Source organism: Megascapheus bottae, chromosome 3, assembly GCF_031878675.1.
Source record: "Megascapheus bottae isolate mThoBot1 chromosome 3, mThoBot2.hap1, whole genome shotgun sequence".
Classification (NCBI taxonomy): domain Eukaryota; kingdom Metazoa; phylum Chordata; class Mammalia; order Rodentia; family Geomyidae; genus Megascapheus; species Megascapheus bottae.
In genome coordinates, this window is record NC_143511.1 from 81,678,221 (window position 1) to 81,690,398 (window position 12,178).

The 12,178-nt window shown below is 50.0% G+C and overlaps 1 protein-coding gene across 3 annotated transcripts in view; it reads right to left on the reverse strand.

The window, feature by feature from the left end:
• Dennd1a (DENN domain containing 1A) overlaps window positions 1-12,178 on the reverse strand; it is a 463,593-nt gene that overhangs the window by 4,766 nt on the left and 446,649 nt on the right. For 2 of the 3 annotated variants that reach the window (XM_090330613.1, XM_090330611.1), the window contains one exon: window positions 2,771-2,899. The exons of the other annotated variant lie outside the window; for it this stretch is intronic. In XM_090330613.1, coding sequence (XP_090186739.1) covers window positions 2,771-2,899 — 129 coding nt within the window. The remainder of the gene's footprint in view (window positions 1-2,770; window positions 2,900-12,178) is intronic. 3 annotated transcript variants of the gene reach the window in all.

The following is a 12,178-nucleotide window of genomic DNA, read 5'->3' on the forward strand; positions in this document are numbered from 1 at the left end:
ACAGCACCTGGCAAGAGTTGGAAATGGGAAGCCAAGTTTGACAGACTCCAAAAGCCCCTCCTTCATTCTGACCAAGAAATTAGGGACCCTTTAACTGAGTTTGAGCATAATATAAAAGGGAAAAAGAAAAAGCTGGAGCCTCTTATACTTCAGGAAATGATTTTCTTTTTAGTTTAGTTTTTTTTTTGTATTTTGAGTCACGATGGCAGAGCTTCTATTTATTGATTGATTGTTCCAATATTGGGGTTTGAACTCAGGGCCTCACATTCTCCCTTGGCTTTGGCTGGAGTTCTACCACTTGAGTTACATCTCCAGTTTCAATTTTTTTTCCTAGTTAACTGGATATAGGAGTTGCATAGATTTGTCTCCTAGGTGGCTTTGAGCATCGACCTTCAAGTCTCAGCCTTCTGAGCACACAGCTGTTTTTAAAATGAACCTAACACACAAAGACCTGAACTAACCACTGAAATCCTGACTAAGGAAATGAGTAGCCACTATTTAAGTAGCAAAGGCACTGGGGTTGGGGTTTGGCTTGGAGGCAGAGTGCTTGCCTAACATGGGCAAGGCTCTGGATTCAATCTCCAGTGCCAAAAAGAAAGAAAGAAAGAAAGAAAGAAAGAAAGAAAGAAAGAAAGAAAGAAAGAAAGAAAGAAAGAAAGAAAGAAAGAAAGGAAGGAAAGAAAGAAGGAAAGGAAGAAAGAAAGAAAGAAAGAAAGGAAGAAAGAAAGAAAGAAAGGGAAAGAAAAGGAAAAGAAAAGAAGAGAAAAGAAAAAGAAAGAGAAAAAAAGAAGGTATCAATTTAGATAGGGTGGGACTTTGCATTTGACCTTCTGGACTCACTGCAGTACGAGACCTTGGGACACTTAAGCAGGCTGCTTTTCCAGGTGATTCATTCAGGTTGATGCCTGAATGAACATTTCTTTTTTTTTTTTTCTTCTTTTTTTTTATGCCAGTCCTGAGGCTTGAACTCAGGGCCTGAGCAGTTTCCTTGGGCTTTTTCCTCAAAGCTAGCACTCTGCCACTAGAGCCACAGCACCACTTCTGGCTTTTTCTATGTGTGTGGTACCGAGGAATCGAACCCAGGTCTTTGTGCATGCTAGGCAAGCACTCTACCACTAGGCCAAACTTCCGGCCCCTAAATGAACATTTCTTATTCAAATTGTTCTCTTTTTAGTTTAACTAGTATCAGAAACAATAGCTAACATTATGCCACAGATATATTATTTAGGATAAGGCTAACTTAAAAACATGCGGTGGGGTGTGGTGGCTCAGGCCTGAAATCCTAGCTACTCAGGAGGCTGAGATCTGAAGATTGTAGTTCAAAGCCAGCCCGGGCACTAAAGAACGTGAGAATCTTAGGTCCAATTAATCACTAGAAAATGGGAAGTGGGGCTGAGGTTCAAGGGGTAGGGCTACTTGAGCTGAATTGCTCAGGGGCAGAGCGGAGGCCTAAAATTCGAAAGAAAACAATCTAGAGAAAGATTCCATGCGCAGAAGTCACCAGACTCAGGCTTCCAGTGTCCAAATGCGAACTCTGGAGACAGGGCAGAGCAGTCTGGGTTGCATAAGGTTCCTGAAAACATTGACAGGCCTAGTTCAGGGGACCAAGCCCAGTGCTAGGGACCTTTGAAGAGGCCAGAAATGAACCTGGGCTCCTCATGGAGATCGGCGGACCTGGGCTCCTGAGAAGGGCTGCTCCCTCCCTTAACAGCTTTGTTAAATACCAGTGTGACTGGTAACAGCCCACCAAAGCTCTCTTTAGCACGACCCCACTTCTGAAAACCCTGCAGGTGGAGGAGTGGGCAAAGAAAGAGGTTCTATGAAAAATTACACTTGGGGGTGGGTGGGTGAACCCTTTTTTTCTTTATTAAAAACATAAACCTTCAAAGGATGAACAAATGCAGCCGTGGTATTCAATAGACATTATGTTGAAAATAAGTGAGTGGAAACAGGAAGGAAAAACTGAGAGAAATTGAAGGGGTGACATTGTCCAACAAGAAATGCATTCATTATCTGAGTTATAAAATGGTGACCCCTCTGTATATCACCTTTATAATATAATTTAAAAAATAAACAATATAAAACCTATAAACCTTGGTCTTTTTCCTTTTGAAAAAAAAAAGGGTTATTTGTAATTAGTATAAAGCTTAGGTAATAAACAACATTGAAAAAGCCTGGTAGGGCAGGTGCCTGTGGCTTTTGCTTGTAATCCTAGTTACTCAGGAGCCTAAGATCTGAGGATCTTGGATCAAAGCCTGTCTGGTCAGGAAAGTCTATGAGACTCTTATCTCCAGTTAACCACCAAAAAGCCAGATGTGGAGCTGTGGCTCAAGTGGGGAAGTGCTCAGGCCCTGAGTTCAAGTCCCAGCACTGGCGCGCGCGCGTACACACACACACACACACACACACACACACACACACACACACACACACTCATGGAGATTGGAACAGGCTGATATTAATATACATTTCCCAAACAAATCTCCTTTAAACTTAAAATCTGACTTGCCATCATCACCATGGTTTTCTAGCCACCCCCATGCTTTTCCACGCGGTGCTGAGATACAAAAGCCAGTCTATTAACAGCCAAATTCGTTTCCTGTCACCTCACTCCACTGTCACCACTCTGGGTGTGGCTGGCACCCAGAGGTGCCATTGCCCCTGCCAGTCGGCCCTGGGACCCCTAGCAGGCTGCAGCTTCACACATCCCTCCCAGGTGCCCCGAGAGTCACCCAGCTGAGCCCAGGGAGCTGGAAGAAGGAAGAGAGACCATTCAAAGGGAGTGGAGAAGAAAAAGCTTTCAGTGAAGCCAGCGCCTGGGGCGTCTTCCTGCTGGCATTCATCGTCAGAGGAGTCCTCGGAGAGGAAGACCGCATAGTGTCTCAAAGGCTTTACCAGGCTAGGGCAGAGGAGACAAGAGAGAAGAGAACAGGCAGTTAGGGGCGGCATGAGAGCTCCTGGGAGGGTAGAAAGGAGAAGGCCAAGGGGCAGCAAGGGAGGAAACTGGGTTGCTGGAATACACCATCCAGTCAGGAACAACCCCGGAATGCCACTTCCATGCACCCCTAAATGTAGCAAGCATCTATGTCCCAAGTCAGTTGTCCTGCTCTGGTTAGCACACTATAACACGGACCTACCTCCACACCGTTCCTCCATGCCATGTAGAGGAAGAACCTTAAATCATGATGCACAATTGTCATTTTCTTACAGTCTGCCTGCCACGTGCAGATCCAATGGCAAGTTGAAGACATTTGGAGAAAGATTATGCCAGACTTTTCTCTTTGCCTTTGTATCATTCTCAAACCAGTGTGGCAATGAGATACAATATGCAATCTAGAGCTGTTTTAAAGAAGGTGCGGCCATGTCACCCCGAGAGACTTGAGCATGTATAGATTCCCACAAGGACACTGAGAAACGATGATACCATGTTCTCCCCCCCACCCCCATCTACAGAAAAAGTCATTAAAAAAAAAAGACTGGAAAAGCACAGGCCTAAAAGCCAATAATAGCTAGTGGGACTGTGGGTGACACCCACCCCTTCTTTTCATTTTTTTCTACAATGAGTATAGCTACTTCAATAATCAGAATTGTTTTTTAAAATAAGAAGTTAAGAAAGTGAGCCACATGGCAGAGCCCTCTGGAGAAAGCCCCTTTCGGATTAGCAGCTGCTCTCTGGAGCCTCCCTCAGATGCTTCTTTCGTTAGTCCTTTTCATCTGTGATGTGAAAATTAAAGATTCATTGTTATAAAAAATAGATCTCCCTTGTCAGCCACCTGTGAGCTCTACCTCTATAAACAAACACATACACAGCTCAGAGAAGCTCCATTCCCAGCTCCTATGAATTATATACTGACTAGGGCCTGAGAGAGACCATGTGCTAGAGAGGAGCTGCACCTGAAGACAGTGGTTCAAATCCCAGCCTCAGTATGGCTGCTCTCTACTGCTGAGGAGCAGGTGTTGCCTGTCTCTGCTCCCCTTAGTGAGCTGGGCCTGCTTTGAACAGCCCTGGGAGGGGCTGGTGTGGTCTAGGGAGACGTGGGGTGTCAGGGTGGGGGGTGTCTCTTTCTATTCCTACCAGCAAGGCAGCTTCAGCCACCTTCTTGTGCTTTCCATTGCGGGTGGGACAAGTTGAGGTTTTATTGAGGGAAGAGCAACAGGCCTAACCCCAGCATCCAAGAACCAGAGCTGAGGCAAGAAGAGGGGCAGCAGTCCCCAGGGAGTGGGGAGGGCACTGGGTCTGGGTTGTGCCAGGATATCCATCACTGGTGCTTAGCCAGCTATTGCCCAAAGCTGGCTCCCAGAGCCTCAAGGGCCTTGGTTCTTCTGCCCACATGTCCCTAGGGCCACCATGGTCATGTCCCAGGAGGTGGGAGCCCACAGCACTGTTTCCCTTCATTCCCGGGCCCCTTGAGATGTACCCCAGTCCCTCCTGAATTCTGGAGGGATGGCACCAGAAGAGGGAGGACCAGCTCGGGCAAGGGCTGGCTCCTGCCATATCCACAAAAGGATCACCACCACACCGCCCATCACAAGCCTGGCCCTGCTCGCTCCTCAAACTGCAGGTGACCCTTCTGGACTGGGAGTCTGCTGCATACAAGGCAAGGAGGGACGTCCAGACCCTGCAGGGTGACCTCAGAGATGACACACTCCCACTCCCTAGCAAGGAATGGCTCCTGAGTAGGGCAGGAGGGTCAGGCTCTGTGTGAGCCCCACTCTGCGCAGCTCGGAGAATGTGATGGACGCAGCGTGTGTCTGCCCCAGGCACTGCCCACTCTAGGCTGGAAAGGGTCTGAGCTGTACCAGGCTCTGTACAGTCCTGAAAGCCTGCCCCACCCTGCCCGCTTACAATCTCTGAACACATGCTGTGTCAGCTGGCTTGTCTGCCCTGCCTGATATACTGACCGCCCTTCCGCCTCAGGCCCTGGCCTAGTGGTTCCCTGGGGTTATTCGTTCTTCCCAGGGCCATTTAATCTCCTTCAATTCTGCTTTTGACTTCCTCAAGGGCAGGAGCCTGGCTTGTTTTCTCATCCCACCAGCGCCCACAGAGTGCCATGTAAGTGTGGTTGATGATGCCCGTATTCCTGTGGCCCGCCACATCTTGTGGCTCCTTTTACCACAGCTGTGGCTGTGATCTAAGTCTCCTCTTTCAGGGTTCTCCACTTATCTTCTGACCCTCTGAGGCATACAGAATAGGGCCAGGCCAGGGTGAGCTTGCACACATGAGGCGTGTGTGTGTGTGTGTGTGTGTGTGTGTGTGTGTGTGTGTGATGAACTGAACACAGCGCAGGCAAGTCTCAGGAAGCTGTTGAAAACAACTCAAAGGCCCAGGGCCTTCACCCTTCCTGTCCCGTGGCTAATGGCAGATGGACACAGGAGGATGTAAGCCTTGACTGGATCATGTGGAGTAAAGCTCTCTGGTGGCCCCGAGAGCCACCTAAGCATGGGATCCCACGTTGCTAGGCCTGTGCCTCTGAGCCGAAAGCACTGCCCACAAGTGGCCACATTACATGAAGACCACTCTACCTGCCAGAAATTTCTAGATTTGCAGAAGAACAGAAAGCCTTAGTGCTAGACCAGACCTTGCCTCCCACCCCCAGTGAATCTGTGCAGAGGTAGGGAGGAGAGATAGAGGGTTAGGAGAGGGAGCTTCATTTGCCAACCCTCAAATCAACACCCCACACCCCACTGGCCTTCCCAGCCTGCTGTGCCCAGGGTGTATGGAACAACGCATCAGGTAAAACTTATATGTGATTTGGCCAGATGAAACCTTTGCCATGTCTAGGCCACATGGATGAAGATGATGGCAGTCACAGAATTTACAAGCCTGGAATTGTTGTCCATACAATTTCTCACTAAGGCCGACAAGCTGAGGTTCAGAGAAGGGGAGCCCCTTGCCTGGGGTTGCACAGCAGCTGAAGGTAAAGCTGGGAAGGAAACTGAGCTTTGCCTGTCTCTAAACCCCTGGTGGGATCCCGCCTCTTCAGTTTCTTGGATCTGAAACAATGAAGAGAGAGGTTGGGTGTTTCCCCCTTCTACTTTTAATGAAAGGTGAGATTTCAAAATAAACTTATTTAAATTCAGCTGCTCATGTTCTCCCATGAAACATACAGTCAAATATTTGTCAGAGATAAAGGATGAACCATCGAAAATGTCCGGGCTTAAATTTTTTATTAGCTTAAGGCAGAATATGGGGGAAAAAAGTGTACCTCTTCCCTCATTAACCCAATTCAGCTACTATCCTGCAGTCTGCCACCCACTACTTGCCTAGATTTTATTACACACAAAGGACTGTCTGTGAAAAGGCAGGTCAAGGCGAACTTGGCTACCCAGCAAGGGCTGCGATGTCTCGGGGAGAAAGAAAGGCTCTCTGTCCATCACGGCTGGCATCCCATCCCCCGCCCCAGCTGCCCCGCCTCTGCCCACCAAGCTTGTTGTGGAGTTCCCATGCAGATGACTCCTGAGCCCTTTCTAATGTTTGGTTTAACGTGTCGCCGGTTAGCGAGTGCGTGTGACAGTGGTGACAGGCGAGGCTGTTCCTTTTTAAATACCATGTCAGAGCCGGCGTCAGGAAGCAGGGACGTGCTCTGTGCTCTCTGCCGTGCTGCGATCGCGCCGGCTTATTTTTTAATGAGGAAGATCTGCATCTGGAGAGTTTTTTTTTCATGTGTCACATCGCGTGGACAAATCAGCAGCACGTCACGCTGGTCCAAAATGAAATGCTGACAAATGTAGATATTTCAAATTTAATTGACATTTAAATGTACTTGAGATCAAGATGGGAAGGCACCAGCCAGGACTCGGTCTCTGGAGGCAATGAAGGGGGTTGGTGATCATTTCACTTCCACACAAAGGTTCTTCACTGAGGAAATGGCTTGTTCACTCTGTCAGTGGTGTGGCCAGGGTTTGGGGTGGGGGTGGTGATGAGCACTGAGAGGCCCTGGGGTGAGGCTAGGCTGGCCTGCCTGGCTTCCTTCCTCTCCCCTCCCCACGGTCGCCACTTCCTGGACCCCACTTTCTTCTCTGTGAAAGGGAGACCCTGCACCACTCCTGAAAGTGTGATCATAGACGTCAAACACAGTCCGGAGGCTTTGGTATGCAGTGACTCTTCAGTGTCTATCCAGACACTCTAGGCAGGGTGTGCGTCAGGTGTCCAGGGACCAAGGTGGCTGTCCCTGTCTTCAGATGAATGGCCCTGAGCATGGCTGAGCACATGGGAGTCACCTGAGAAATCTCACCTGCAGATTCCCGGCTTTGCCCTAATGAGGTTGCTGGGCCAGTGTTCCAGGCCACAGGCCTGGTAGTGCTTGGAAACGACTGAGCGGGATAAAGGTCTCTGGTGGCTGCGGGGCTCAGGGCCAGCAGAGATGGCCTGGGGGCCTCGGGTGAGGATCCTGAGGGGAGGATGTGGACACCAGACTTTCCTCCAGCTCTGGGGGCTGCTTGATGTCCACTCTGGTCTCCAAGAGCACCGTGGCTGTGAGTTTGGGAGTAGCAGGACGAGTTGGCAGGAGCCTATGTTAGGAACTCACACCAGCAAGCATGAAGAATGAGGGCCATGGGCAAGACCGGGGTGATGCGAGACCTTGGGGTGCCAGGAAGCACGCTGGGCTGGATACGCCAGGGCTCTGAGGTTGGTGTGCTCCTGGCTTCGCCAACCATCATGCATGTATCTGCTCAGTTATTTTTTTACCCTGTGTTCTTTTGTTGAATCATTAATTCTTCCACAAAAATCACTCAAGGCCAGTCTCACAGCCCAGGCTCCTTTCCACGTGTCCCAAGAAATCTCTCCAGGCAGGGAAAGACCGGAGCACAGGCCGGGGCTTCACTTCATCCCCACGCTCAGGGTTCTGTGCTGGAGGGAGGTGGAGAGATGGCGCCTTGGGGGCTCTTTTCTCAACTGGGAAGAGACATGGGGTGGACTCTCTCCTTCTTGCTGAGGGCTTGGGTTTGAGAAGGGAGCTTGGGGTCCATTCAGGAGTGGGAGAGCAGGGCAAGTGGGGGCAGCAGCCTTGTAGGTGTGGCTGGGCCCCAGGGAAAGTTCTTCCATGGCTAGGTCTTGACTCCTTTCAGGTTGAGTGGGGCTGGAAATGCCCTGGTGGGGGAACACTGCAGGACAGATAATGTGGCAGGGATCCACAGTAGCCCTGGAGAAATGGTGACATGGAATCTGGAAAAGGCTGGAGTCTCAGTTGGGATGGAGAGCCTTTCAGGTGACTGAAGAATGGACACAGCCCTTTTCCTGGAGCACCTGAAGCCTGCTCTTCCATGGAGAGAGCTCCCTCTCTACAGATGGCTTGTGGACACTGTATCCCCCTTCCAGTGGCTGGAGGAGGCTGTTGTGGACCATGGGATTTGGTTGGCAATTTCTGTTCTTCTGGGCGGGGCTCGGGCACCACATCTGACTTCAGGATTGGCTATGTCTCCTAAATCCACAGGGGGTAGAGGGGAGTCAGGTCAGGAGCCTCCCATTCTGCTAATTGGGTCTGTGACCTTCTGTTGGGGTGTTTGGACCCGTAGCCATGCAGACAGGGGGCCCTGGCAGGCTGCCAGGAGGCACTATGGAGCCAGCTGCCCCTACCCCCCAGGGCCCAGGGCCCAGCTGGCATCTTGGAGACATGCTCCTGGAGCTGGTGGCAATTCCTGCCTTTCACAGCCAGGGCAGGAGGCCTGCTGGAAGTTCCACAGTCACATCCTGGTCACCCCATCACCTAATAGATGCTCATTATGTGTCTGTGGTTGTTGACTGATACTTGCTCCACCTCCAGGGTGCTGGGCCATGAGTGGGGACCTGCCTTCATGGAGTGTTCAGTCATTCAGGAAATATCTCCAAGCAGAGGTCTGACTGGCATCACAGTGGAAGGACTGCCTGGAGGAACTCAGATGACTGGTGTGTGTGTGTGTGTGTGTGTGTGTGTGTGTGTGTGTGTGTGTGTGTGTGTGTGTGTGTGTGTGTGTGTGTGTGTGTGTGTGTGTGTGTGTGTGTGTGCGCATGCGTGCAGGCAAGGGGGGCAGGGAAGAAGAGTGGGCAGCTATGGGGGCTGCTGGGTGTTGGTATAGTGGCTAAGGCCGTTGCTGGTCTAGGCAAGCACACGGATTCACATGCTCACAGTCAACATGCTGAAAGCAGAGAGGGTGAGGAGATATGCCTCGTTGCAGGGCTGGTAGTGGGTGGGCTGAGATTTCCAGCACTCTGCCCCTGCATCAGGTCACCATCTAAATGACTGGCCCCCAGGTCCAGCCAGGAGTGGCTATGCTAAGGCAGCCTGTCTCCTCCACTAGTGAAGGAGAGAGACACGTGCAAGTATACTAGGACTGGGGCTTTGGGCAGAGTTCTCACTAAATGCTTCTGGCAGCTTCTTCTGATCTTATTTTCATCTTCTGGGACCTTGGTGCTGCATCACGCCGTGGGAGTCAGACACCTTGCACAGTGTGGCATTTGGCAAACAGGCTGTCTACCCAATCACCATACCTGTAGGGCACTAACACCAGCTCTGACAGGAGAAGAGGGTGGCACTGCTCTTTTGAAGTTGCAAAATGATACAGGGCAGACAGCCACCTAGCTGACCCGGTAAGTGTACAGGCTCTGGTATTAAACTGACCTGTTTAAGTTCAGGTCTGCTACTAGTTATGTGACCAAGGGTCAAGATGACCTCTGAGTTTCAGCCATTGCCATATTATCAAGCCTGGAAACCCCTCTCCACCCATTTCTTATGAGGACTTGACGAAGTGGAGTATGGAAAGTGCTTAACACATAGTTCTCAGTTAATGGTATTTGTTAATTTCATTTCTTACAATGACACTGAGCAAGAGAAAGCTTGGAGGACAGGATATTTATCCTAGCATTCTCATAAGGATAAAAACCAGGGAACAGTGTAAAGATCAAATCCCAGGCAGGGGTAGGTAGATCCCTGGCACACATATAATAGGATCTTCTATATATCAGGATCATGAAGACACAGGGAGCAGCCCATAGGATGGGATACTGTGAGAGAGGCAGAGTGCCAAGAAATACATATAGCAAGCTGGGCACCGGTGGCTCATACCTGTAATCCTAGCTACTTAGGAAGCTGAGATCTGAGGAGCGCCAGGCCAGTATGAAAGTCTGTGAGGCTCTTATCCCCAATGAACCACCAGAAAACCAGAAGTGGCACTGTGGCTCAGTGGTAGAGAGCTAACTTTGAGCTGAAGACCTCAGGGACAGCACCCAGACCCAGAGTTCAAGCCCCAGAACCAACAAAATAAATACATAAAATAAAAAATAAAAAAGAAATACATATAGCAAAAGGACTGGAGGGGAATCTACAGGTGTGCTAACATGTATTTCAATTAAAGAGGGACTTAGAGCAAATTTATCTTTTTTTTTTCACGTTCAGAATGTCTCTAAGGCTATTGTATTTTTTGAATAAACAAAATTATTTGAAAAGCACAAACTCCCTATAATCTAGCCAGAGAAGTGGCTGCAAATGAACTATTCTTACTCTGGATACAGCCAGCCAACGCTCCGTTGGCTGAGGGACCCTCAGCTGTACAGGAAACTGGGACTAGGCCCCACAGACCAACCATGGCCTGTGAGCCCTTTAGGACTTGGAAGATAGCCCCGTGGCTAGCTTGTGATGATGAACTAGGTGATGGGTGCATGTGATGCTCTTCCTCCATATCTGAGTCACTCTCTGAGAGCCACTGGCCCCGGGCACACTCCACCTCGCAGCAGGGAAGAACTATCAGGCTGCCTGGCAGAAGGCAGTGCCTGCCTTTGTGAGCTTGCCACTGGCTCTGTCTAGGCATCATGTTGGATGGGAAATTCTCCAACACCTGGAAGCCAAAAGAGGAAGAACTCTGGGCCTTGGAGCTGGGACACTGGCTGGAAAACACAGGGTCACCTTGAAGAGGTGAAGAGCTGGACTCTCCTGCCCACTGCAGTGACCACAGTTTCACTACTCAGGGTGGTGCAGAGGCATAGCTGGATTTTTCACTTTTTGGATAGGGTCTTGTAGCCTAGGCTTCAAGCCTCAGCACTCTGTAAGCTGAGACTGCAGGTGTGTGACATCATGCTTGGCTCAGTTCTAAACAAAAGTCTGCATAAATACAGAGGACAGGATCAGGCCTGCCAACAGACAGCTGACTCCACCAAATCTTTCCTTCAGCCTCAGCTTCTCCATCTGCCAAATGGGAGCCACAGTCAACCTTGCAGAATCTTAAGGAAAACTTTCTCCTTCCCCAAGTAGAATCATTAAGTACCCATGGAAACTGCTCGGAGAGCAGGAGGTCTGAGGCTCTGGCTTCTGACTCCAGGCTTCGAAGAGCCAAGGGGAGGGCTGGTGAGTTGGGCAAGTAAGTCATCTTAGGACATGGAGCTGTGTGGCTGGGCAAAGACAGACTATAAATGAATCCCCACGATCCTATGCCAAGGAGGACAGCAGAGCATTAGAACACAGGAAACTGAACCTCAGCCTTGCCACTCTATGTAGAGGCCTGAGGAAGAGCGAAATGCTCTGTGAGCCTGAGCTCCCTGTCTGTGGAAGCAGAAACTGCTAGCACCAGAGGCTGAGGACACGAAGGGGCTGGGCTGTGCGCCCTGCTGGCTGGCATCCAGCTCAGGCATTAGAATAATAATGGGAGGAGCTACCGCTTTGTGGAATGAAATATAACTGCATATTAATCAGTGAATGGCAACTGGAAAAAAACCCCCACAACAACCAGGGAATGTTTCCCTGGAAATCTTTTGAAAGCACTCTTCTAAAGGCCGACAAATGGCCATAAGGGGGCTAGAAAATGTACCCTCCATGGAGGAGAGTCTCCATTCTGAATGAGCGCTGGTCAATGGCCCTCAGTGCGTAAACCCTTCCTTGAGGCCTCCTAGTGTGTACCAAACAGGTTCTGAGATATCTGCTGAATGAGCAACCGATGGGTGGATGTCAGCTGGTGGGAGACTTCGGTGAGGGACTAGCCAGAGAGCTGCCAGCCGCCACTGCTGGCCGTGGTAGGTCTCAAAACACTGCAGGGCAGGGGACGCTCTCATTTTTCATGGGTTTCTGTCTTCTTGTCCACAAAGCTCATGATGCAAGGCGCTGCTTCAAGTGAGGGTTGGGGCAAGGAATCAGGTCTGAATCTCCCTCCCCTGCTTCAAAGATCCTACATGCTCTTCTGCTGCTTCAAATCACTAAGTTTCTGATTTGCT